Source organism: Oncorhynchus mykiss, chromosome 10, assembly GCF_057628025.1.
Source record: "Oncorhynchus mykiss isolate SJ-2025 chromosome 10, ASM5762802v1, whole genome shotgun sequence".
Taxonomy (NCBI): domain Eukaryota; kingdom Metazoa; phylum Chordata; class Actinopteri; order Salmoniformes; family Salmonidae; genus Oncorhynchus; species Oncorhynchus mykiss.
Window position 1 is genome coordinate 19,597,308 of NC_143031.1, and position 27,837 is coordinate 19,625,144.

Consider the following 27,837-nt stretch of genomic DNA (forward strand, 5'->3'; position numbering starts at 1 on the left):
TATATTGTCGCACCACTGAAAAAATAGCTATTCTGCAGCGCAAGTGGAGGCACTTCAGGCTGAGTTTCACAGATTGCCATCTGCTACACTAACTGCATAGATAAATGGCAAAAATGCATGCTCACCTGAAGATGCAAATTGACAATATTGAGGATAAAGTGTTTGAAACATTCAAACATTCACAAAAGTTTCACTTTGAGTGAAACAAATGTATAAATGACAACCAATATTTCCTCCTCATCATGCCTTTAATAAACATATCTACTGATATGTACAATGTATCCTTTGATTTTCATAATAATTCTATGAATCTATACAAAGGAAAAACATTGAATGATTATTCATTTATGATACCCAATAACAAAGAAAATGATTAGTTAAATTACAAACATCCACACAATACAAAATGTACCAACATATGAATAAATGGGTATCTTTAAAGAGAGGTTTTATACATTTGAACAGGTCTTATGAATAGGACATAATATAATTGAAGAAAAAATAATCGGCTCACTAACGTGTCATGACTTAAAACCTAAACCTGACTCATACAGTTGTGGAGGATGACAGTGTATTTACAAAAATATTGAGATGATTAAGTGCTGTGTTGGGTTCTGAGACAAACATTACTGCACTATAACTTCATATAAAATCTATTTACGTATATACATACAGACGCCATGTAAACACACAGATGCATGTCTCTCTACAGCACCAAGGCATGGAGGGGGGAAGAACATGTTGACCAGGGGTAGACAAAAGGAGACCAGGGGTAGACAACAGCTTCACCACACCAGTAACCATATAACTTTTTACAAAGAAAAAAGAAAATGAATGTTTCTTTTGGAAAATTCCAGTTAGTCCATCACTATTTCAGGCCATTTTGTTCCCTTTTGTGCCTAATGAATACAATCCTTTCTCAACTAGTCAAGGTTTTCAATTTAGACCAGATGTCTTATTGCTGGGCTGAAACATAAGTCTGCACACACTTCATCCCTCCAGGACTTGTAGATAGACAATCAAGGCTGAGTTGTACCGTTGCTCTCAAGTGTGGGGGTGGGCTCTTCCAACTGACTGGCAGGCGGTATGCCCACTGGGGCGCGAACCATGCGCCCGGAGCTTCGAGTGCGGGGTGGGGAGGGGGTGGAGGACTTGCTCTGCACCTTGTTGTGATGTGAAGGGGGGGAGCTGATCGGGGTGCGGGGGTACCTGCGAGAGGAGTGGGCGGGGGGTTCAGGGGAGCGTGAGGAGGGAGTCAGGGAGCTGCTGTAGCCGGGGGGGCTGCTGGGTGGTTCAGAGGAGGGGCCAAGGCCCATGTTGCCGGGTGAGTCATGGTCGCCCTGAGGGAAATCCTACAACGAGGGAAACCAAGTCAATACTCAGACACACACACAATGCTCTGAACAGGTCCAGAACAATACATACTGGCTGTATTTTTTTCTACATTGAGATATTGTAGTCATCTTAACACCTGAATGAGGGTTGAGAAATAAAAACCTACAAGTCCCCACAGTATCTCTGGGATTTTTATTGATTTATTAAATTAAAATGTCTTTTTTAGCTATGTTTTGAGTCAGATACTGATGACAGCTTTTTTGTTACTTAAAAAGGTACCTCTTTGAGGATGTAGAGTGCCACTGGATTCTTGCGTTCATGTTCAGTCATCATTTTTGGTACAACGTCAACTGTAGAGGATGAAGAATACATTGGATGAAGACTTTTGGTGTAGCACAACAATTTATAATTCTTATGAATAACTAGGAAATATAAATACAATTAATTATTAGGTTCCTTACCTGCATGATTGATTGGGGAATAATCAGGGTGTTCTATTAAATGCCTTGGCAGTCCTGCCAAACCTCTGGGCTTCATTTGCTGTTTCTGCCGCTCTCTGCACAATAAACATACAATATACTGTACGGGAGAATCAACTGTGTGCTTAAATTATACAGTATAAAACTGTTCAAAACAACATTGTTCATGTCAAATTTAGCATTTTGTCTATTTAACACTACAGTATATCAGTACAATTTTGAACAGAGCCTCGGGGGCCCTGGTCAAAAGTGTACACTAAATATGGAAAAGTATTCCCAACCCATAGGACCATGAACAGACCAAAGCATCCAGAAACATGTAGAGAGTGAGACAAAAGTGTGTTTGGCTCTTACTTCTTGGACGGCCCCCAGCAGGCGCACACCGTAACCAAGGTGATAAGGAGGAAAATACCCCCGGTGGAGAGAATGATGTAGAGGGAACTCCTCCCTGTTGGGGGAGGGTCAGGAGGGTAGGAGGGTCATAGGTTTTTGTCCCAAATGGCACCCTTTTCCATATTTAGTGTACACTTTTGACCAGGGCCCCCGAGGCTCTGTTCAAAAGTAGTGCACTATATAGGGAATAGGGTGCTATTTGGGGCGCAACCACATAGGAAAACAAACAGCACAGTAGAACTACTTAAGAACATGTTGAAGCAGAATTACAGCATGTACTTCCTCCCCTGTCCTCCCACGCACACACTCATGTCTCTGTGATGTAGTCATGTACTGGATGTATAGCCAGTGATCAACTTCCCTCCCACTCATTATCTTTTTGCTGCTGGTACATTAGGCTACAGTTAGTAAAAAAAATATATATATATTGCTTGCATTTGCCTTTTTTTCACCCCTTCTCTGACATACAAGGACTTGCTTTTCAGTGAAGTATTTGTTGCACGCCCTGGGCTTGAACCAGTGACAAGAAGGACTTTAGGGGAAAAGCGCTCTGAGATGACATTATGAAAATAATTTCAATTGATTTAGTGTGTACTTTCTAAAGTTGCCTATATAATGGGTTAAATAGCCAGAGATTATTACAGGAGTTATCCAGCCTCATCCCTCAATTTTGTAGCAAAGCATGTGGCAACGTTGCCGTTTGACCTAAAATCGGATTAAAGATTGTGACTGAATTGCCACTGGTTCAAGCCTATAGTGCCACTGTATAGCCTACTGTAGACAGTGAGTTTGATGGGCAGGCTCTTCATGCTCCCAATAGGGTTCTCGACCGCGCATCCATAGATGTCATCATCCACCATCAGCACCCGCACAATGGTCAAGAGCTTCTGGTCAGGTGACAGCTGCAGACGGGTCTCATTGGTCAACAGTTTCCCTCCTTTCTGCCAGCTGTACTTGGCATTGGTTCCGTTGTCATGGGAGCAGTTGAGGGTGAAATGCTCACTGAGCTCCAGTACTGAGGACGCCTCCATGTGGACGTAAGGTCTGGATATGGGCTCTATGGAGAATAAGTATAGTAGTCAGACACGTCAAGATATGTCTCTTCCTTCTGGGCCAAAGGTTGTACTGATATGATGTGTTAAAAAAATTAGCTCAGGTGTACATTAACAACTTCTCAGGTGACCCTCATTGCAACAATGCCTTTACAAGAACAACATGGTTTGGACCATTGTCCCCTGCACTTTCCTTGACAATTCAGCCAATGTTTCAGTCATACAAATGTGTGAGAAATATGTATAAACAAAAAGGCAAAAAATCCTTTGGTTTTATCACAGACAATCCCAGCAGTTCCTACAAGCAAGTCATGTCATAAAGGACAAGTAAACTTATACTAAAATATGCATCAACCATCCCAATTGCCTTGTGGATCGAGTGTCTTCCCTGAGATTGGAAGGTTGGGGGGTCAAAGACGAAAAATTGTACCCAATGTATCTCAGCATTATGGAGATGGATTGGGGGGTAAGACCCTGTTATAGACTAGCATCCTGTCCAAGGGGTTTACTTGTACATCAAGCTGCCTCTGCTACAGAATCAGGAGATAGGCTCTTGCTTACACTTTGGACCACATACCATCCACAGTCAGGTCGATACTCCCCTCTCCGGTGAAAGTATCATCCGTGATGGAGATCTCCACTTCATAGGTGCCCTCATCAGAGAGTTTGAGGTTGTGGAGTAGGAGGGTGCCATTCTCAAACACCAGGATGCGGTCCCGGTACTCGGGCCTCAGGTTCCCAATGATCTCGGTGCCAATGGACTGGACCACAGTGACGGGCTTGTCGTCCCTCTTCAGCTGCCACTTGATGACTGGCGCGTCGGGGCTGGAGCTGCTGTAACGAACAGAGAGGAGTGCCTCCCCGCCCAACGTGCCCCGGATCAGAGAGCCAGGGCTGGTGATGTTGACTCCCTTGACACGTCCTGGACCCAGAGGAGATGGAACGGAGTCTATTTATTCAGGTTATACTGTATATTTAGCAGATTTCTATTCTATACACGTCTCAGTTCATATGAATGGAACACGTGTTCCACCACTTACACGCATGTGTGACATGGATAAACTGATACATGCATTAAACTGCAATAGGGTACAGGTGTATCCTACCTGCAATGCCATTTCAGCTTGCTACAAGTGTATTTTAAATAGGCCTAGTGTAACAGTGTTGCTTCCATCTCTTTTCTCGCCCCAACCTGGGCTCGAACCAGGGACCCTCTGTCACCTCACCGATTGAAATGCTAGCCATTTCACACCGGTTACACTAGCAAGCCATCCAACAAACAAGCTTTACCCAGATCGTGTACTCAAGGACACTTGGCACACTTCCCTCAGAGGTTGGTGGAGCCTTAATTGGGGGAGACTGGCTCGTGGTAATGGCTGGAGTGGAATTACTGGAATGGTATCAAATACATCAAACACATGGTTTCCAAGTGTTTGATGCCATTTCATTCGGTCTATTCCAGACAGTATTATGGGCCGTCCTTCCCTCAGCATCCTCCTGTGGACCTTTCCTATTCCATTACACTGTGAAGGTTAGTATTCAGAAAAATATTGGCTGTCCACAATCTCCACACCACCAATACCACCATCACAGTCGTGTCTAAACCGTCCTTGATTAAATGACATGCTTCTATTCAAGCATTTGTGGCTAGAAGGCGTGACATTGTTAACAGGTCATGGTCTGGGTTATGCTAAGATTTCTCTTAGCCCCTTAGCTAGTTCAACAACTTCACTACAAGGCATATCTAAAATCGTCTAACTTATGGCCAACAGATTTTGCAGAAATTCTTTCAGAGTTGATTGACCAGAGAATTATTTTTGATAGTAATAGCCTACAGTATGTGATCAGAGTGGGCTTATAAAGTGAGAGCCAAAGGACTGTAACTAGCTCTGCTGGCTGTTGTTGTGGGCGGCAGGCTGCTGATGACTTGACTGTGGGCACCGGGCCCCCTCCTCCGCCGGGGCAGAGTGCGCTGCATGGAGCCTGTGTGGCAGCACTGCATCACCGTGGTAACGGCTCGCAGTCCTTTTGGACGGCTGTGATGAGCTGACAAAAGGGGGGATTGTTTGGGCCAATTTCCTTCCTGGCAGCCCATGAAAGAGGCCTCAGAGCAACACAAGCTCCCCGATTGGCTGAGCCCAAAGACAGAGGGCCCCAGTGATTCTGCTGATGACAACACAACCGCAATGACATGACACAACCGCACCTATAAAAGTACCAAGTATCATGTTTGACTCTGCACACCTTTTTTCTATATCTCATATACAATTAGAATTATATATGTACAAAATGATCAATTCCTCGTATAGCTTTCCATTTATGTATCTAGGTCACACCTCAATAGCCTGAGCTCAGGTTCTTCTCCAACCTTTGGCAAACCTGCTGAACCAACCGGAAGACATCTGAGTAGCATAGTTTCCACATGGGCTCTACAGAGATCAAATACCATTGATATGAACTAAACAGCTTTTTGTACAGACCGAACGCCTAAACTCTCTAAAGTCTAAACCCTATTTGCCGGTTTCCCAAATCCAGATTAAGCAGTCCTGGACTAAAAACCATTCTCAATAGAGAATGTCCATTGAAAGTACATTTTACTCCAGGATTGAATCTGGGTCCCATTGTGACTGCTTTCTGCCAAATACTATATCTTCATCAATCTATTTTTAAATCCACAGATTATGTATAGTTTTATGAGTGTCATCAGAGTGTAATTTTCTTTCTAGTAATTGAGCAATAGTAATAAAAATACATACTGTGTGGCATTGTGAAGTCAGTTTGAATGTTTTAAATAAAGTGTTTTTCAGAATATAAGCTAGTACACAACAAGGAAATGTTTATTTGCTTGTTTGACATGGAAATTGTGTTTTATGTAATTGTTTTTGTAATTTATATGGTACCTATGCAGATATGCTAATCAAATTAATTCAATAAATATTCTGAGACATTTAAATTCATAATAGGGGTCTTATTAGGGGCTGTTGAATGATTGACCGTCATATTTTTTTATTGAATATATGAATTTACATGAACAAATTTACAAGCAAAAGTAGGCATAATTTAGTAGGACACAAAATGTATGTGTCCAACTTATCAGCCAAACAAATACGTCAGTCAGAAAACATGCATAAACCAACCTACACTTGCCCACTCCACTCTAAATACTTCCCACCCACATTGTCTTAGCCTTGCAAGTGTACACTACACATTCCTTTAATAAGTCAGTACAGATGTGTTTTCCAAAAACAGGGGAAAGTTTCCCTTACCTGACTGAGGTGAGACAAGAAGACACCAGAGCAGCAAAAGTTGAGGAGCGGCTATGGCTTTGGAGAGATCCTCCCTCTCTGCCTTCATCTTGGGTCTAACGCTCTGTTTCTCTCCAAGACAATTAGCATGATTTGTCCACTCTGGGCACGTCCCCCGAGAGAGCACACAGACATTCCTCCAAGGCAGGGCTCCACAAGGACTGGGTGCACTGCACAACAAAGCAACACAACAGCAGTGTGTGTGTGTGTGTGTGTGTGTGTGTGTGTGTGTGTGTGTGTGTGTTTAGTAGAACAATTGTACAGAAAATAAAGCACACATCTTGTTTATTTTCTGCACAATTCTGGATTTGTAGTTAGACTACTTTTAAAACGTGCATAGTAAGCTTCTAAGCATGAGTGAAATTCCAAGTGCAGCAATAAATGTCCCTTTAGAACATCACTTAAGCTTATTCAAATACACTCCTGGAATGGAAATGGCCAAAATGCGCTGACAATGCCATGGCAAGACCTAGGCTATTTAGGTTTTACCCTGGCCACTGAACGCTTATACTTTGAATCAGTCTGAAGCCACTTGTTGTTACTCTGTTCTCAGTATTAGGGGCATAGATAGGAGGGCCCTTCTCTAATGGTCCTGCTGAGTAAGGTCTGCATCTTAAATGGCATCCTTTCCCCTATAGTGCTATTTGGGCGTTGGTAAAAAAGTAGTGCACTCACTATAAAGGGAATAGGGTTAGGGCTGTGGCGGCCATGAAATTTTGTCAGCCTGTGATTGTCAAGAAAATAACTGCCGGTCTCACTGTAATTGACCGTTAATTAGCACAAAAACATGTAGTATCTCTTGGCTTCCACGCATAGCCTACAAGCCACTGATGCAGACCTGATGCAGACATTTTAAAAAGTATATTAAATTAATTTAATATAGCCTACACCATCACAATAAATCCATTATTTATTTTAGACAGGTCTAAAGAAACAGGATATGAAGAAATGTAGTCTATTTCAGAACAACAGAATAGCATACTATGGGTTGTCCTTATCAAATCAAATGTATTTATAAAGCTCTTCTTACATCAACTGATGTCACAAAGTGCTGTACAGAATCCCAGCCTAAAACCTCAAACAGCAAGCAATGCAGGTGTAGAAGCACGGTGGCTAGGAAAAACTCTCTAGAAAGGCCAGAACCTAGGAAGAACCTGGAGAGAAATCAGGCTATGAGGGGTGGCCAGTCCTCTTCTGGCTGTGCCGGGTGGAGATTATAACAGAACATGGCCAAGATGTTCAAATGTTCATAAATGACCAGCAGTGTCAAATAATAATGATCACAGTAGTTGTCGAGGGTACAACAGTATCTCTACCACTCCTGCTGTCTCTAGAGAGTTGAAAACAGCATATCTGGGACAGGTAGCACATCTGGTGAAAAGGTCAGGGTTCCATAGGCAGAACAGTTGAAACTGGAGCAGCAGCACGGCCAGGTGGACTGGGGACAGCAAGGAGTCATCAGGCCAAGTAGTCCTGAGGCATGGTCCTAGGGCTCAGGTCCTCCGAGAGAGAGAAAGAAAGAAAGAAAGAGAGAAAGAGAGAAAAAGAGAGAAAGAGATAGAGAATTAGAGAGAGCATACTTAAATTCACACAGGACACCGGATAAGACAAGAGAAATACTCCAGATATAACAGACTGAACCTAGCCCCCCGACATATAAACTACTGCAGCATAAATACTGGAGGCTGAGACAGGAGGGGTCAGGAGACACTGTGGCCCCGTCCGACAATACCCCCGGACAGGGCCAAACAGGCAGGATATAACTCCACCCACTTTGCCAAAGCACAGCCCCCACACCACTAGAGGGATATCTTCAACCACCAACTTACCATCCTGAGACAAGACCGAGTATATACCAACCTGCACTTGCCCACAAAGATCTCCGCCACGGCACAACCCAAAGGGGGGCACCAACCCGGACAGGAAGATCACGTCAGTGACTCAACCCACTCAAGTGACGCATCCCTCCTAGGGATGGCATGGAAGAGCACCAGTAAGCCAGTGACTCAGCCCCTGTAATAGGGTTAGAGGCAGAGAATCCCAGTGGAGAGATGGGAACCGGCCAGGCAGAGACAGCAAGGGCGGTTTGTTGCTCCAGTACCTTTCTGTTCACCTTCACACTCTTGGGCCAGACTACACTCAATCATAGGACCTACTGAAGAGTTGAGTCTTCAATAAAGACTTAAAGGTTGAGACCGAGTCTACATCTCTCACATGGGTAGGCAGACCATTCCTTAAAAATTGAGCTCTATAGGAGAAAGCCCTGCCTCCAGCTGTTTGCTTAGAAATTCTAGGGACAGTAAGGAGGCCTGCGTCTTGTGACCGTAGCGTACGTGTAGGTATGTACGGCAGGACCAAATCGGAAAGATAGGTAGGAGCAAGCCCATGTAATGCTTATGTTAGGACCTGATATGGCTATGCCATATGGCTGTGGGCTTCACTTGTTCATTTAGCAGACAATAATTGCTTAGAATTCCGTGGCATTATTTTACAATAATTTTATAGTATGAAGTATATTTTCTCAAAATGATTTCAAAGGAAATGCGCACATGCGGCTATTGCGTGTTGATCGGTTAACAAAGAAACTGGTCCTATATGCTTAATTTAGAGTTATTAATGCAATTTAATTGTGATACAAATGTTGGGATAAATGTTTAGATTTTTAATACATTCTATGTGTCACGTCTGCTCCCGCTCCTTCCTTCCCCTGGCGCTTGAGGGCGCCAAGTGGCCTGCATCACGCACTCCTGCCATCCATCAAGCACACCTGCCTTCCCTCGTCACGTGCATCAGCGTTATTGGACTCACCTGGACTCACTTATCACCTGTTTTTTTTCCTCCCCTATATTTTTCAGTCCCCCAGCTCTGTTCCACGTGGCTGCATTGTATTGTTTTTTTATTAGTTTGCTGATGCTGTTCCTGTCTCGTTCCATGTCCGTTATTTATTCAATGTTTTACTCCCCGTACCTGCTTCGTCTCTCCAGCGTGAACTCATGTGACACTAAGACTGCATGATTGGACTCTAATTATGATCTGAAAAAAGTTGCAAGCTGCACACACTTCATCAGTCTCTCATTCTGAGTCGTGCCTGGCCATGCAGTCGTGGATGAACAGGGAATACAGGAGGGGACTGAGCACGCACCCCTGGGGAGCTCCAGTGTTGAGGATCAGTGTGGCAGATGTGTTGCTACCTACCCTCACTACCTGGAGGCGGCCTGTCAGGAAGTCCAGGATTCAGTTGCAGAGGGAGGTGTTTAGTCTCAGGATCCTTAGCTTAATGATGAGCTTTGAGGATACTATGGTGTTGAACGCTGAGCTGTAGTCAATGAATAGCATTCTCACATAAGTGTTCCTTTTGTTCAGGTGGAAAAGGGCAGTGTGGAGTGCAATAGAGATTGTATCATCTGTGGATCTGTTTGGGCGGTATGCAAATTGGAGTGGGTGTAAGGTTTCTGGAATAATGGTGTTGAGGTGAGCCATTGCCAACCTTTCAAAGCACGTCATGGCTATGGGTCTGTAGTCATTTAGGCAGGTTGCCTTTGTGTTCTTGGGCACAGGGACTATGGTTTCTGCTTGAAACATGTTGATATTACAGACTCAATCAGGGACATGTTGAAAATGTCAGTGAAGACAACTGCCAGTTGGTCAGCACATGCCCGGAACACACGTCCTGGTAATCCGTCTGGCCCTGCAGCCTTGTGCATGTTGACCTGTTTAAGGGTCTTACTCACGTCGGCTATGGAGAGTGTGATCACACAGTCGACCCGGAACAGCTGATGCTCTCATGCATGCCTCAGTGTTGCTTGCCTCGAAGTGAGCATAGAAGTGATTTAGCTCATCTGGTAGGCTCGTGTCACTGGGCAGCTCGCGGCTGTGCTTCCCTTTGTAGTCTGTAATAGTTTTTAAGCCCTGCCATATAAGATGAGCGTCGGAGCCGATGTAGTATGATTCAATCTAAGCCCTGTATTGATGCTTTGCCTGTTTGATGGTTTGTCGCAGGGCATAGCAGGATTTCTTGTAAGCTTCCAGGTTAGAGTCCCGCACCTTGAAAGCGGCAGCTCTACCCTTTAGCTCAGTGCGAATGTTGCCTGTAATCCATGGCATCTGGTTGGGGTATGTACGTACAGTCACTGTGGGGACGACGTCCTCGATGCACTTATTGATAAAGCCAGTGACGGATGTGGTGTATTCCTCAATGCCATCGGAAGAATCCCGGAAAATGTTCCAGTCTGTGATAGCAAAACAGTTATGTAGTTTAGCATCTGCTTCATCTGACCACTTTAATATAGACCGAGTCACTGGTGCTTCCTGCTTTAATTTTTGCTTGTAAGCAGGAATCAGGAGGATAGAGTTATGGTTGGATTTACCAAATGGAGGGTGAGCTTTGTACGGGTCTGTGTGTGGAGTACAGGTGATCTAGAATTTTTTTTCCCCCCTGGTTGCACAGGAACCAGGGGTGAATACAAAAACAGGAGTACCGTCTAAACATGAAAACAGGAAACAATACTACCTAATTCAACGGAGCGCTAGATAAAGGGGAAGTAATCAGGGAGTGATGAAGTTCAGATGTGCCTCATGATTATTGCCAGGTGTGCGTAATAATGAGTTGCTAGGACAGGTGGTTAGTAGACCGGCAACATCAAGCGCCAGAGCGGGGGAGCAGGAGTAGACTTGACATGTTCACAATTTGACAAGCACTTGATAATATTCTCACCAGGTCTCAAATTTCCCTGCGGCATCCTTGTGTAGCCGTAATGCCCCTTAAAAAACATGCCTTTCGCGGCCAAAGTGGCTGTTGTGCACTTGGGCTAAATATAATAGGCAATTTATAATTCCCTTCCCCCGGCTGCCTTGCTCCGAAGCACCTCTCACCTCTCTTAAATCTCGTTTTTTAATCACCCCACAAATTTCTTGATAATTAACAAACTATAGTTTTGGCAAGTCGGTTAGGACATCTACTTTGTGCATGACACAAGTAATTTTTCCAACAATTGTTTACAGAGAGATTGTTTCAATTATAATTCCCTGTATCACAATTCCAGTGGGTCAAAAGTTTACATACACTAAGTTGACTGTGCCTTTAAACAGCTTGGATAATTTCAGAAAGTGATGTCATGGCTTTAGAAGCGTCTGTTAGGCTAATTTACATAATTTGAGTCAATTGGAGGTGTACCTGTGGATGTATTTCAAGGCCTATCTTCAAACTCAGTTCCTCTTTGCTTGACATCATGAGAAAATCAAAAGAAATCAGCCAAGACCTCAGAAAAACAATTGTAGACCTCCACAAGTCTGGTTCATCCTTGGGAGCAATTTCCAAACACCTGAAGGTACCACGTTCATCTGTACAAACAATAGTACGCAAGTATAAACACCATGGGACCAAGCAGCCATCATACTGCTCAGGAAGGAGACACGTTCTGTCTTGAGATGAACATACTTTGGTGCGAAAAGTGCAAATCAATCCCAGAACAACAGCAAAGGACCATGTGAAGATGCTGGAGGAAACAGGTACAAAAGTATCTATATCCACAGTAAAATGAGTCCTATATCGACATAAGCTTATAGGCCGCTCATCAAGGAAGAAGCCAATGCTCCAAAACCGCCATGAAAAAGCCAGACTACAATTTGCAACTGCACATGGGGACAAAGAGCTTACTTTTTGGAGAAATGTCCTCTGGTCTGATGAAACAAAAATATAACTGTTTGGCCATAATGACCATCGTTATGTTTGGAGGAAAAAGGGGACGCTTGCAAGCTGAAGAACACCATCCCAACCGTGAAGCGTGGGAGGGGCAGCATCATGTTGTGGGGGTGCTTTGCAGCAGGAGGGACTGGTGCACTTCACAAAATAGATGGCATCATGAGTCAGGAAAATTATGTGGATATGTTGAAGCAAAATATCAAGACATCAGTTAAGCTTGGTCGCAAATGGGTCTTCCAAATGGAAAATGACCCCAAGCGTACTTCCAAAGTTTTGGCAAAATGGCTTAAGGACAACAAAGTCAAGGTATTGGCGTGGCCATCACAAAGCCCTGACCTCAATCCCATAGAAAATTTGTGGGCAGAACTGAAAAAGCGTGTGCGTGCAAGGAGGCCTACAAACCTGACTCAGGTACACCAGCTCTGTCAGGAGGAATGGGCCAAAATTCACCCAACGTATTGTGGGAAGCTTGTGGAAGGCTACCCGAAGCTTTTGACCCAAGATAAACAATTTAAAGGCAATGCTACCAAATACTAATTGAGTGTATGTAAACTTCTTACCCACTGGGAATGTGATGAAAGAAATAAAAGCTGAAATAATTCATTCTCCCTACAATTATTCTGACATATCACATTCTTAAAATGAAGTGGTGATCCTAACTGACATAAAACAGGGAATTGTTACTAGGATTAAATGTCAGGAATTGTCAAAAACTGATTTTAAATGTATTTGGCTAAGGTGTATGTACACTTCTGACTTCAACTGTATTATTAAGGTCAATTTTAATGGTGAAAATTATCTTCCCTAAACGTGAAACTCACACGCAGCCTATGTATGTCAGTTAGGCTCTACACCGGTTATAAAGCATATTAATGTTTTAATTTTAAGAAGTTATTGGGCCACTTTAGTTGTAATTACAAACCTTATCAAAACATATAGGCATATGGACTATGATACATGAGGTATACAACTATGATTTGATAAAAAGTCGCAAAAAAAGGTGTGCTCTGTTTCTTGCCTTAATGCACAAGCTGGGCATAATTCACAAGTGATAATACATCATTCACAAGTGATAGGCTAATATTGTCACCCATCAGACTATTCTTCATTTAATGTTGTCTTTACATATAAAGAATATTATACAGTCAAATGTTTGGACACACCTACTCATTCAAGGTGTTTCTTTATATGTATTAATTTCTATATTGTAGAATAATAGTGAAGACATCAAAACTTTTAAATAACACATATGGAATCATGTAGTAACCAAAAAAGTGTTATATTTGCGATTCTTCAATGTAGCCACCCTTTGCCTTGATAGCTTTGCACACTCTTAGCATTCTCTCAACCAACAGTCTTAACTTCTTGATGCACCCATCCCGTCAGCGGGATCATTTATGTCAACATTCGCTGAATTGCAGAGCGCCAAATTCAAATTAAGTTACTAAAAATATTACATTTTCATGAAATCACAAGTGCAGTATAGCAAAACACAGCTTAGCTTGTTGTTAATCCACCTGGTGTGTCAGATTTCAATAAAGCTTTTCGGTGAAAGCATGCCAAGCGTTTATGTAAGAACATCTCTCTCAGTAGACAAAATATTACAAACAGCTAGCAGCCAAGTAGATTGGTCACGAATGTCAGAAAAGCAATAAATTAAATCGCTTGCACTCACGAGACTCCCAGTTACACAATACATTTGTAACGCGCCCTTTGTTTGGCGCGTTATGTTCAGAAATCCACAGGCTCGAGTGGTCACGACATCGCAGACGAAAATTCCAAATAGTATCCGTAATGTTCACAGAAACATGTCAAACGTTTTTCATAATCATTCCTCAGGTTGTTTTTTCAATATATAATCGATAATATATCAACCCAGACTTTAGCTTCTTCAATAGGAGAGAGAGAGACAATGGCTGCCATCCTACTGTTGCGCAAGCAAAACTCTGGGGACACCCAGCTATTCACTGATGCGATGTGATCTTTCTCGCTAATTTTTCAAAATAAAAGCCTGAAACTATGTCTTAAGACTGTTCACAACATTGAGAAGCCATAGGAAAAGGGATCTGGTTGATATCCCTTTAAATGGAGGGAAGGCATTCAATGAAACATGGAGCTTTCAAAATAGAGGCCACTTCCTGGTTGAATTTTCCTCAGGTTTTCGCCTGCAATATCAGTTCTGTTATACTCACAGACAATATTTTGACCGTTTTGGAAACTTTAGAGTGTTTTCTATCCTAATCTGACAATTATATGCATATTCTAGATTCTGGGCCTGAGAAAGTAAAATTTGGGTACGTTTTTCATCCAAAAATCAAAATACTGCCCCCTACACTCAACAGGTAGGAATTCCCGCATATGTATTTGTTGGCTGCTTTTCCTTCACTCTGCGGTCCATCTCATCCCAAACCATCTCAATTGGGTTGAGGTCAGGTGATTGTGGAGGCCAGGTCATCGGATGCAGCACTCCATCACTCTCATATAGCCCTTCAATAGGGTGTGTTTGAGGTGTGTTTTTGGTCATTGTCCTGTTCAAAAACAAATGATAGTCACACTAAGCTCAAACCAGATGGGATTGCGTATCACTGCAGAATGCTGTAGTAGCCATGCTGGTTAAGTGTGCTTTGAATTCTAAATAAATCACAGACAGTGTCATCAGCAAAGCACCCCCACACCATCACACCTCCTCCTCCATGCTTCACAGTGGGAACCACACATGCAGAGATCATCCGTTCACCTACCTAAAATTTCAGATTTGGACTCATCAGACCAAAGGACAGATTTCCACCGGTCTAATGTCTATTGCTCTTGTTTCTTGGCCCAAGCAAGTCTCTTCTTTTTATTGGTGTCCTTTAGTAGTGGTTTCTTTGCAGCAATTCGACCATGAAGGCCTGATTCATGCAGTCTCCTGGGCACTCATTTGCATTGATGTCAGCATGACTAGAGTGTTGAGTACCAGGCAGTTAGCAAGTTTGGTAGGCTACTAATGACCATCAGCAGTATCAGAGCTTGGAGAAGCCTCCTTACCGTGACTAAATGGTCATGTTGTCAGGTGCGTGAATGAGGACCCAAAAGCGAATTAACAAACAGAGTTTCTTTAATGATGAACACACGTGGGCTCAGATGGACAGGTAGATTCCGACAGGACAGGACAAGGTTGCAGCAAACACGATGATAGTCTGGTTCAGGCATGAGACACACAAACAAGAATCCGACAAAGACAGGAGCAGAAACAGAGAGAGATATAGGGACCTAATCAGAGGGAAAAAGGGAACAGGTGGGAAAAGGGGTGAAATGAGGTAGTCAGAGAAGACAAGGAACAGCTGGGGGAAAGAGGGACAGAAACGGTAACCTAGTACGACCAGCAGAGGGAGACAGGGTGAAAGGAAAGGACAGAAACAAGACACAACATGACAGTACCCCCCCACTCACCGAGCGCCTCCTGGCGCACTCGAGGAGGAAACCTGGCGGCAACGGAGGAAATCCTTGATCAGCGCACGGTCCAGCACGTCCCGAGAGGGAACCCAACTCCTCTCCTCAGGACCGTACCCCTCCCAATCTACGAGGTACTGGTGACCACGGCCCCGAGGACGCATGTCCAAAATCCTACGGACCCTGTAGATGGGTGCGCCCTCGACAAGGATTGGGGGGGGGGGGGGAAAGACGAGCGGGGGCGCGAAGAACGGGCTTGATACAGGAGACATGGAAGACCGGGTGGACGCGACGAAGGTATCGCGGAAGAAGAAGTCGAACTGCGACAGGATTAATGACCCGAGAAATACGGAACGGACCAATGAACCGCGGGGTCAACTTGCGAGAAGCCGTCTTAAGGGGAAGGTTCTGAGTGGAGAGCCAAACTCTCTGACCGCGACAATATCTAGGACTCTTAGTTCTACGCTTATTAGCAGCCCTCACAGTCTGCGTCCTATAACGGCAAAGTGCAGACCTGACCCTCTTCCAGGTGCGCTCGCAACGTTGGACAAAAGCCTGAGCGGAGGGGACGCTGGACTCGGCGAACTGAGATGAGAACAGCGGAGGCTGGTACCCGAGGCTACTCTGAAAAGGAGATAGCCCGGTCGCAGACGAAGGAAGCGAGTTGTGGGCGTATTCTGCCCAGGGGAGCTGTTCTGACCAAGACGCAGGGTTTCGAAAAGAAAGACTGCGTAAGATGCGACCAATAGTCTGATTGGCCCGTTCTGCTTGACCGTTAGACTGGGGGTGAAAGCCGGAAGAGAGACTGACGGAAGCCCCAATCAAACGGCAAAACTCCCTCCAAAATTGAGACGTGAATTGCGGACCTCTGTCCGAAACGACGTCTGACGGAAGGCCATGAATTCTGAAAACATTCTCGATGATGATTTGTGCCGTCTCTTTAGCAGAAGGAAGCTTAGCAAGGGGAATGAAATGAGCCGCCTTAGAGAACCTATCGACAACCGTAAGAATAACAGTCTTCCCCGCTGACGAAGGCAGTCCGGTGACAAAATCTAAGGCGATGTGAGACCACGGTCGAGAGGGAATGGGAAGCGGCCTGAGACGGCCGGCAGGAGGGGAGTTACCGGACTTAGTCTGCGCGCAGACCGAACAAGCAGCCACGAAACGACGCGTGTCATGCTCCCGGGTGGGCCACCAAAAACGCTGGCGAATGGAAGCAAGCGTACCCCGAACGCCAGGGTGGCCGGCTAACTTGGCAGAGTGAGCCCACTGAAGAACGGCCAGACGAGTAGGAACGGGAACGAAAAGAAGGTTCCTAGGACAAGCGCGCGGCGACGGAGTGTGAGTGAGCGCTTGCTTTACCTGCCTCTCAATTCCCCAGACAGTCAACCCGACAACACGCCCCTCAGGGAGAATCCCCTCGGGGTCAGTGGAGGCTACTGAAGAACTGAAGAGACGAGATAAAGCAGGGGTGTCAAAGTCAAATGGACGGAGGGCCAAATAAAAAAATCAGCTACAAGACGAGGGCCGGACTGTTCGAATGTTCATTGAAAAAATTTTAAATGACGCATATAGTCTAGTGAACCTAATTGAACCTACTGAAAACCTAACAAATATATTACAATATGATCAGATAAATAAAGCAGTATTTTCTTATGGCTCTGTCAGTAATCTTTAATTTTCAACAGACACAAAAGACAAATTTCCTTTATATAAATATCCCCATAACATGAACATTAAATGAAAGAAACCGGTATTCAAGGCACCATCAGTAGACTATATTTTCTATTTTAGCAAAAGTGGGCTAAATTTACTTCAAAGAAAAAACAATAATAGCAATTTTCTATCATCCACTCAACTGAAATATTTTTAAAATATAATTGGATTGAAATACAAAAAAATAAAGTGCAAAAATCTATTAATCAAAAACAACACTTTGTTTAAGGAGAAGTAACATGCAGTGAAAACAAATATTACATTTTAACTTTTAAACTTGAACTGAGTAAAAACTCTAAATATGTGATTGCACAGTAATGTTCACTTGTTTGAGGTTGAGGGTGATACTTGGTGGTGTCCCATCTTTTCCACAAGTTCATCAATGTTCGGGGTAAGGCTCTGAGCTGAAGAAATCCTCAGAATTGAGTGGAGGTGTTCAGCAGTAAGTCGACTTCTGTGTGATGTTTTGTTCAGGTTCATCAAAGAAAACAGTTGTTCACACAGGTATGTGCTGCCAAACATAGACAACGTTTGAGCAGCCTGGATGCGCAGCTGGGGCATTGTGCCGGGGAGGAAACGGGCGAACTCCGCAGCACCCACTGCCGCATATTTTGCCCTCAGTGCATCATTGCATTGGAGGTCAATCAACTCCATTTGGAGGTTTGGTGGTGAGCTTTCCACGTCAACAGCAAATGGGTTACCGAGCAGTTCCAACCTGCTTTTTTGTGCTTCAAAGTCAGCAAATCGGCGTCGAAAGTCAGCGGCAAGCATACCTATTTTATCAGCCAACTGTGTGCTCGGGAACGCACTGGTAGAGAGCTTCTCTTTCATGGTCTGGCAGCTGGGAAAGTGGCTCAAATTTTCTTTCCGCATCTGCGTCTCCCACAGAGTCAGTTTGGTTTTAAATGCCTTCACTGTACTGTACATATCAGAGATGACACGATCCCGACCCTGCAGCTGCAAGTTTATTGCATTCAGATGACTCGTAATGTCACACAGAAAAGCCATTTCACACAGAAACATTTCGTCTCGGAGTTGTGTTGTGTCTTTCCCTTTGCTGTCCAAGAACAGACAAATCTCCTCACGAAGCTCGAAACATCTTTGAAGCACCTTTCCCTGGCTTAGCCATCGCACCTCTGTGTGATAAGGCAAATCACCATGCTCCGTTTCTAACTCCGTCAGAAATGCCTTGAACTGGCGGTGATTCAAACCTTTGGCTCTGATAAAGTTAACTGTGCGCGTGATGATGCTCATTACATGCTCCATTTTCAAGGCTTTACCGCACAACGCTTCCTGGTGTATGATACAATGATAAGCTGTCAGCTCACCTGTCGCGTTTTCCTCTTGCATCTTTTCCCGTATCTTCGCCACCAGTCCGCTCCTGTGTCCACACATCGCAGGTGCTCCGTCGGTTGTCAAACCCACGAGTTTTTCCCAAGGCAGCTCCATCTCATTTACACATCTTGACACCTCTTCATACAAATCATGCCCCGTAGTTGTGCCATGCATAGGACGTAAAGCCAAAAACTCCTCTGTCACGCTTAGGTTGGAGTCCACTCCGCGGATGAAAATTGACAACTGGGCAATGTCAGAAATGTCGGTGCTCTCATCCACAGCCAAGGAATATGCAATAAAATCTTTTCCCTTTTTCACAAGCTGCTCTTTTAGATTGATGGACAACTGGTCTACTCTCTCGGCAATGGTGTTTCTGCTCAGACTCACATTTAAAAAGAGTTGCCTTTTTTCTGGGCAAACTTCGTCACAAACTTTAATCATGCAGTTTTTGATGAAATCCCCCTCCGTAAATGGCCGGGCTGATTTAGCGATCTCTTCTGCCAAAATAAAACTGGCCTTGACAGCAGCCTGGCCTTGTGATTTGGCTTTTTTGAACAGAGCCTGTCGAGATTTGAGGCCTCGTTTTAATTCCTCTGCCTTTTGTAGCCTTTGTTCCATGTCCATATTCTTGTTTTTGTCCGCGTGTTTCGTTTCATAATGTCGTCTCAGATTATACTCTTTCAGTACCGCCACACTTTCTCCACACAGAAGACACACAGGTTTTCCAGCTACCTTCGTGAACATATACTCCGACTCCCACCTTGTTTGAAACCCCCGGTTCTCAGTATCCACCTTCCGTTTTGCCATTTTTGATGGGTATCTGAAAGTTAATTTTACTGTGATGCTGACGACTGCTGTGCCAATAAATATTGAAATGAAGCAGCCTACTGCTCGGTGCGTCACCTTTGCATTGTGGGAAATGTAGTATTGGTGCGTGTAAAAGATCTGCGGGCTGCCGGCTTGCTGCGGGCCGGTTCTAATAATAAATCAAGATCATCCCAGGGGCCGTAAAAAACCTTCTTGCGGGCCGGATGTGGCCCGCGGGCCTTGACTCTGACATATGTGAGATAAAGCATCAGGCTTGGTGTTCTTAGAGCCCGGACGATAAGAAATCACAAACTCGAAACGAGCGAAAAACAGCGCCCAACGCGCCTGACGCGCATTAAGTCGTTTGGCAGAACGGATGTACTCAAGGTTCCTATGGTCAGTCCAAACGACAAAAGGAACGGTCGCCCCCTCCAACCACTGTCGCCATTCGCCTAGGGCTAACCGGATGGCGAGCAGTTCGCGGTTTCCCACATCATAGTTACGTTCCGACGGCGACAGGCGATGAGAAAAATACGCGCATGGGTGGACCTTGTCGTCAGAGAGGGAGCGCTGAGAAAGAATGGCTCCCACGCCCACCTCTGACGCGTCAACCTCGACAACGAACTGTCTAGAGACGTCAGGTGTAACAAGGATAGGAGCGGATGTAAAACGATTCTTGAGGAGATCAAAAGCTCCCTGGGCGGAAACGGACCACTTAAAGCACGTCTTGACAGAAGTAAGGGCTGTGAGAGGAGCTGCCACCTGACCGAAATTACGGATGAAACGATGATAGAAGTTCGCGAAGCCGAGAAAGCGCTGCAGCTCGACGCGTGACTTAGGGACGGGCCAATCAATGACAGCTTGGACCTTAGCGGGATCCATCTTAATGCCTTCAGCGGAAATAACAGAACCGAGAAATGTGACGGAGGAGGCATGAAAAGTGCACTTCTCAGCCTTCACAAAAAGACAATTCTCTAAAAGGCGCTGGAGGACACGTCGAACGTGCTGAACATGAATCTGGAGTGACGGTGAAAAAATCTGGATATCGTCAAGGTAAACGAAAACAAAGATGTTCAGCATGTCTCTCAGGACATCATTGACTAATGCCTGAAAGACAGCTGGAGCGTTAGCGAGGCCGAAAGGAAGAACCCGGTATTCAAAGTGCCCTAACGGAGTGTTAAACGCCGTCTTCCACTCGTCCCCCTCCCTGATGCGCACGAGATGGTAAGCGTTACGAAGGTCCAACTTAGTGAAAAACCTGGCTCCCTGCAGGATCTCGAAGGCTGAAGACATAAGAGGAAGCGGATAACGATTCTTCACTGTTATGTCATTCAGCCCTCGATAGTCTATGCAGGGGCGCAGGGACCCGTCCTTCTTCTTAACAAAAAAAAACCCCGCTCCGGCGGGAGAGGAGGAGGGGACTATGGTACCGGCGGCAAGAGCTACAGACAAATAATCTTCGAGAGCCTTACGTTCGGGAGCCGACAGAGAGTATAGTCTACCCCGGGGGGGAGTGGTTCCCGGAAGGAGATCAATACTACAATCATACGACCGGTGTGGAGGAAGAGAGGTGGCCCTGGACCGACTGAACACCGTGCGCAGATCGTGATATTCCTCCGGCACCCCTGTCAAATCACCAGGCTCCTCCTGTGAAGAAGAGACAGAGGAAACAGGAGGGATAGCAGACATTAAACATTTCACATGACAAGAGACGTTCCAGGAGAGGATAGAATTACTAGACCAATTAATGGAAGGATTATGACAAACTAGCCAGGGATGGCCCAAAACAACAGGTGTAAAAGGTGAACGAAAAATTTAAAAAGAAATGGTTTCGCTATGATTACCAGAAACAGTGAGGGTTAAAGGTAGCGTCTCACGCTGAATCCTGGGGAGAGGACTACCATCCAGGGCGAACAAGGCCGTGGACTCCCTTAACTGTCTGAGAGGAATGTCATGTTCCCGAGCCCAGGTCTCGTCCATAAAACAGCCCTCCGCCCCAGAGTCTATTAAGGCACTGCAGGAAGCTGACGAACCGGTCCAGCGTAGATGGACCGACAAGGTAGTGCAGGATCTTGAAGGAGAGACAGGAGTAGTAGCGCTCACCAGTAGCCCTCCGCTTACTGATGAGCTCTGGCTTTTACTGGACATGAAGTGACAAAATGACCAGCAGAACCGCAACAGAGACAGAGGCGGTTGGTGATTCTCCGTTCCCTCTCCTTAGTCGAGATGCGGATACCTCCCAGCTGCATAGGCTCAGCACCCGAGCCGGCAGAGGAAGATGGTAGTGATGCGGAGAGGGGGGCAACGGAGAACGCGAGCTCCTTTCCACGAGCTCGGTGACGAAGATCAACCCGTCGCTCAATGCGAATAGCGAGTTCAATCAAGGAATCCACGCTGGAAGGAACCTCCCGGGAGAGAATCTCATCCTTTACCTCTGCGCGGAGACCCTCCAGAAAACGAGCGAGCAAAGCCGGCTCGTTCCAGCCACTGGAGGCAGCAAGAGTGCGAAACTCAATAGAGTAGTCTGTTATGGATCGATTACCTTGACATAGGGAAGACAGGGCCCTGGAAGCCTCCTCCCCAAAAACAGATCGATCAAAAACCCGTATCATCTCCTCCTTAAAGTCCTGATGCTGGTTAGTACACTCAGCCCTTGCCTCCCAGATTGCCGTGCCCCACTCACGAGCCCGTCCAGTAAGGAGAGATATGACGTAGGCGACACGAGCAGTGCTCCTGGAGTAAGTGTTGGGCTGGAGAGAAAACACAATATCACACTGGGTGAGGAACGAGCGGCATTCAGTGGGCTCCCCAGAGTAACACGGCGGGTTATTGATTCTGGGCTCCGGAGATTCGAAAGCCCTGGAAGTGGCCGGTGGATCGAGGCGGAGATGGTGAACCTGTTCTGTGAGGTTGGAGACTTGGGTGGCCAGGGTCTCAACGGCATGTCGAGCAGCAGACAATTCCTGCTCGTGTCTGCCTAGCATCGCTCCCTGGATCTCGACGGCTGAGTGGAGAGGATCCGAAGTCGCTGGGTCCATTCTTGGTCGGATTCTTCTGTCAGGTGCGTGAATGAGGACCCAAAAGCGAATTAACAAACAGAGTTTCTTTAATGATGAACACACGTGGGCTCAGATGGACAGGTAGATTCCGACAGGACAGGACAAGGTTGCAGCAAACACGATGATAGTCTGGTTCAGGCATGAGACACACAAACAAGAATCCGACAAAGACAGGAGCAGAAACAGAGAGAGATATAGGGACCTAATCAGAGGGAAAAAGGGAACAGGTGGGAAAAGGGGTGAAATGAGGTAGTCAGAGAAGACAAGGAACAGCTGGGGGAAAGAGGGACAGAAACGGTAACCTAGTACGACCAGCAGAGGGAGACAGGGTGAAAGGAAAGGACAGAAACAAGACACAACATGACACATGTGGAATTTGACTGCCATCATGACTGGTGACTGCTGGTGTGGCAGTAATATGGTCACCATAACAGCCCTAAATGGGCTGTAATTTGGGACGCAACAGTGTGTATGGTCAAAATACACTTCATGGTAAAGAGGGATTTTCGCTCATATCATTGTTTTTCCTATACAACAACCATAGATTTTTCATCACAAAACGGCATCTGTAGGATGATAAATATTATCTCTGGCATTTGGGCATCAACATGGTTTATGGGTGGTAGCGAGAGGTATACTATCAAAATCGGAAAGCCTGACAAAACTGAACAGGAGGCACTATCCTTTGTTGTTTTGGATGTTCTCATTTACATTTTGGAACTCAACTTGCCCATCATCTGTATAAAGAAGAGCACTTCTGTTAGCTCCCACATCCATTCTCACTAAAAATAGACAACAGCATTCTTGATGAATGGGGGATTGATAAGGGGGATTGATAGCATTCATGGTAAATTGGCATTTATTTGCTGAATAAAATAGGTTTAAATAAAATCTGGTTTTATTTGGATACCTTAAAGGGACATTTCACTCATAAATGGAAGTTTGCTCCATCTTTTCACGCCTCAAAATTAAAGTAATGTCAAGATGAAAGCATGTCCCATGACATTAGAGGTCTGAAAACATCTGACAAACTTTTAATGTCACTTTAAGTACTCATTGCATTAAGAACTCTAAATGATTATGTTAGTACAGATTAAGATCAGAGGTGGCAGAGGAAGTATAGAAGTGTTAATATTGCAGTTTCTCTCTCCTTAGGAGCTGCAAGGGCCTCAACTGTTCTCACTGATCAATCACTGATGCAGAAACTGATTGTAAGTGTCTCATTGGGTGTTCCATGAACACCTATTACGTCACCTTTCGTCATCCTTCGGACACTATAAAACTGCTAACTAAATGTAATTAAAAGAGCAGACCCCCTCCCCATTATCAAATAAAATCATTTAGCAAAGTCACCTCATTGATATCAACATATTCTTATATTGAGATATACTGTATCCAATAGGTATTTTTGTTAGCAGTTTACCTTCAGTAGATGAATTGAAATTTCACAAATAGATGAGTGTAATATGACCTCTGGGTTACTCTATTTGGTTGTCTCCATCTATCCCCTCTGGCACCAAACTGTTCTCAGGGCATGTCGTATTATTCTGTACATAAATTGGAGACACACCATTTAGTATGATATGTTACGTTTCGTACGATATGTATTAATTTGTGGACGGATGTCCATCATCCATTTCGTATGATATGTTACGAATTTGCAAATGTGCAATATGTTACAAATCTGCTAAACTTATTTTATAAAAATAAAAAAAATGCACCTTTATTTAACCAGGTAGGCAAGTTGAGAACAAGTTCTCATTTACAATTGTGACCTGGCCAAGATAAAGCAAAGCAGTTCGACACATACAACGACACATGAGTTACACATGGAATAAAACAAACATACAGTTATGATATGTTACGAATTCCAATTTGTTGTGGCACTAACGTTAGCTAGCTGGCTAACGTTAGATAGGGGTTAGGGTTCAAATTAGGAGTTAGGTGAAGGGCTTGCTAAAAGGGTTAAGGTTAGGGGAAGGGTATGCTAACATGCTAAGAAGTTGCAAAGTAGCTAAAAAGTAGCAACTGGCTGAAAAGTTTCGAATTAGTTAAAATGTGAAAGTTGTCCGTGATGAGATTCAAATACACAATGTTTGGATTGCTAGACGTTCCCGTTATACGTCCCATCCACACCGACCAAGGATAGTTCGCGTTACACGCTCACCCATCCACCTCAGCCAACCACCCTACTTTTATTTTTGCCTGAAGTAAGCTTCTGTCTTATGTAACCATACCAAACGTAACATATCATACGAATTTGAGTGTCCTGGATTTACATTTACTATGTTACATCTGGTCTATGAGACCAGGATCCTGTCACTTGTCACAGTTGTTGTGCTCTGATGACACCCTCTGCTGTTCACTTTACACCACAGAAAGTTCCAGTGGCCACATGACTAAATCAAATCAAATCAAATGTTATTGGTCATGTACACATATTTTGCAGACGTTATCGATGGTGCAGCAAAATGCTTATGTTTATATCTCCAACAGTGCAGTAATACCTAGCTACAAGAATAGTGGCCAAAAAGGACAAAACCAACTGTTTTTATAAAAAATATCCCACAATGTGTCTCCTTACAAATGAATCCAGCTCATCAAATGTGTTTACACGAGTCAGCAGGGTAATTTTCATTAATGCACACCGTAGCAAAACATTTTACAACGAAAAATGGAAATGTGTGTTTCTTATTGGGCAAGTTCAGGTTTTTAAAGTGTGTGTGTGTCTCTGTCTGTCTGTCTGTCTGTCTGTCTGTCTGTCTGTCTGTCTGTCACCAGATCTCAACCCAATTGAACACTTATGGAAGATCCAGAATTCCAGACACTCTTAAAATCTATGCCAAGGCACATTGAAGCTGTTCTGGCGGCTCGTGGTTGCCCAATATCCTATTAAGACACTTTATTTCTGAGTTTTAACAATGTAGCTAGCCATTGACAGGCTCTTCCCAGTTGTAATAGTGATAGAGAGGGCTGAGATTGGACACCAATATAAATTGTCCCTGAGATGCCATCTGGCCGAGCTTAGAACCCACTTTATCCACCTTGACAAGTGAAAATAAGCACAATATTTTATTCTTATTTTTTTCATTAGGTTTAATACACACATCCATTAGGACCGTTTTGTACTGTTCAATGCTACTGTCAAATATTATAAGGGTCTAAACTCTATGGCGAGGGTGCAGTTGTGTTGCTCTACTCATTCCCCCTATGTTCTTCTCATTGCTCATCTCAACCTTCATGAATCCTTCATATGCCTGACCACATCTCGGCTAATGTGCTACAATGCATCTCTTTAAAACTGTGTTAATCTGCTAAACATAAGTCATACTCGTTCGCTCTCCACAGCTCCAAGTGGCATGTTTCAAACTGACAAGACCAGAGGGGGAGGAGGGCAACAACATTGGCGGTGGTGGGTTGCTATTGGAAACCCTCTGAAAAATGCAGCTTTCATAACTCCCACCTCAGTGATTTGAGCCTGCATTAGCATCCCAGAGCTGATTCCCACTCCATGGCAGGGAGACTGCGTGGGCGGCCGTTGGGCTCCGAGTGGCCCGAGTGCAAGTCTACACAGGAGGGTTCAACTTCAAGAAGTGCAAATTGAACAAATCTGATGTGCGTTTCCACAGCATACGGCTAGGGCTGTTGTGTCTCTGCTATTTCTGTATCTGAGGATGTGTGTTCAAATTCAAATTGCAAAACTGGCTACATAAACTATAGTTAGTAATGAGGATGTTTTAATGAATATGTTGTGCTGCTTAGTCTGCGGCTATACTACAGTGTCTGTTTCATGGTGGGGGTTCCGGTTCAGAAAACTGCACACTTGAGGCAATTTCACCAGCAAACTATTCTTATCCTTGAGAATAAGCAAAGAAACAGTTGCAAAGCTAGGTCACATATTTATGGTACAGCCAAGCATTCCTTGACCGAGATGGCAACTCCAAAAGAAATGCCGATAAAATCCCTACACAGTAGCTTGGTGTTTTTAGACGACAATCAACAACCAATCAACTAAAAAAAAAACAACCCCCTCCAGCAACTCCATAGCAACCATCACCACCACAATAAATAGCACCGTGATGGTCTGTCTCACTTAACAGTTGCTGATGTGGCTAATGTATGAATCCTACATCGGTAGCATGATTCAGCCTGTGCCCTTTTAGCTGCCGTTAAATATAACTGAGGTAGTTACTATCCGGAACGGAAGGCAGGATGGGATAATTACCACATGCTCCAGTTTCCCTTGTCCTCTCATGTCCATTGTGATTTGTGCATAGTGATTAAAACATAAGTGCTGCAAGTTGCACATAGTGTATTAGCTAAGGGAGGAGCCATGGAGGGTGGAAAGCAACTAGAATGTCAAAAGAGGACAAACTTGAAAATGGATGAAGGGGAAGGTGTTTAGGAGTGGGTTTTATCATTGCTGTTGTTGTGTGTTGGGAAGGTGTCTGTGTGTGGATGGGTGTGTGTGAGTGAGAGAGACAGGGGCAAAGAGAGAGATAAGGTGGGTGGGTGGGCGTGCATACCATTGGTACAGTAGATTACAAGTAATATCCTCCGAAAAGCTTTCCAAACAGATGAATCCAAACATTCAGTGTAAAGGTGTTGTAATGTGTTATTCTGCAAGACTGCACATAGTGAGTGGTGAGTGCATTTCACTGTATACATTTTTAGCATGCAATCAGTTCTACATGAGCCAAATTTGCCAGGTTTAAAAGATTGATTAGCCACAACACAAGGGAAAGAAATCACACTGTTAAGGGCCTATGGCAAGAAGAAGGTAACAAACTGAACACTGTGCTCATATTATTACTTCAATCGCTATTCCACTATTTATTTGTTTTTCACCACAATCAAACCTGCCAAACACCATACAGACTTCTACACTTAAGACATTTTTATTGAACCATGTAGATACTTTACTGTTATATATATATACATACATACATACATACATACATACACACACACACACACAGGGACAACCATGACAACCAAAGAAAGTCCCTAAATAATAAAACATTAACGTAATTGAATGTTATGTACTGAGCAGTCCTAACGATTCTATTTCAATGAATTTCTCTTTAGAGTTGCACAAAACACACACATTAAAAAAGTTTAACTGTCAGATCAGAAAAGTCATACTTCTTTATTGTAAAATGTATATGATTATATAGCCGTACGTAACGTACATTCCCCCAAATCATCTGCCCTCACCTTGCC

The 27,837-nt window shown here is 44.3% G+C and overlaps 1 protein-coding gene across 2 annotated transcripts; it reads right to left on the reverse strand.

Annotated features, from left to right (window-relative positions):
* Nucleotides 1-229: 229 nt before the first annotated feature.
* On the reverse strand, nt 230-6,749 carry LOC110533456 (hepatic and glial cell adhesion molecule). 2 transcript variants are annotated; one of them, XM_021617684.3, is made up of 7 exons: nt 6,526-6,749; nt 3,837-4,181; nt 2,983-3,264; nt 2,169-2,262; nt 1,797-1,891; nt 1,615-1,685; nt 230-1,352 (listed from the first exon to the last, which is right to left on the reverse strand). In XM_021617684.3, the coding sequence occupies exons 1-7, from the start codon at nt 6,611-6,613 to the stop codon at nt 1,020-1,022; spliced, it is 1,308 nt and encodes a 435-aa protein (XP_021473359.3). In that variant the 5' UTR covers nt 6,614-6,749; the 3' UTR covers nt 230-1,019. The 2 variants fall into 2 exon arrangements, with proteins under 2 accessions (XP_021473359.3, XP_090042211.1); XM_090186085.1 differs by having other exon boundaries at nt 3,821-4,181; nt 6,526-6,622.
* Nucleotides 6,750-27,837: the final 21,088 nt, after the last annotated feature.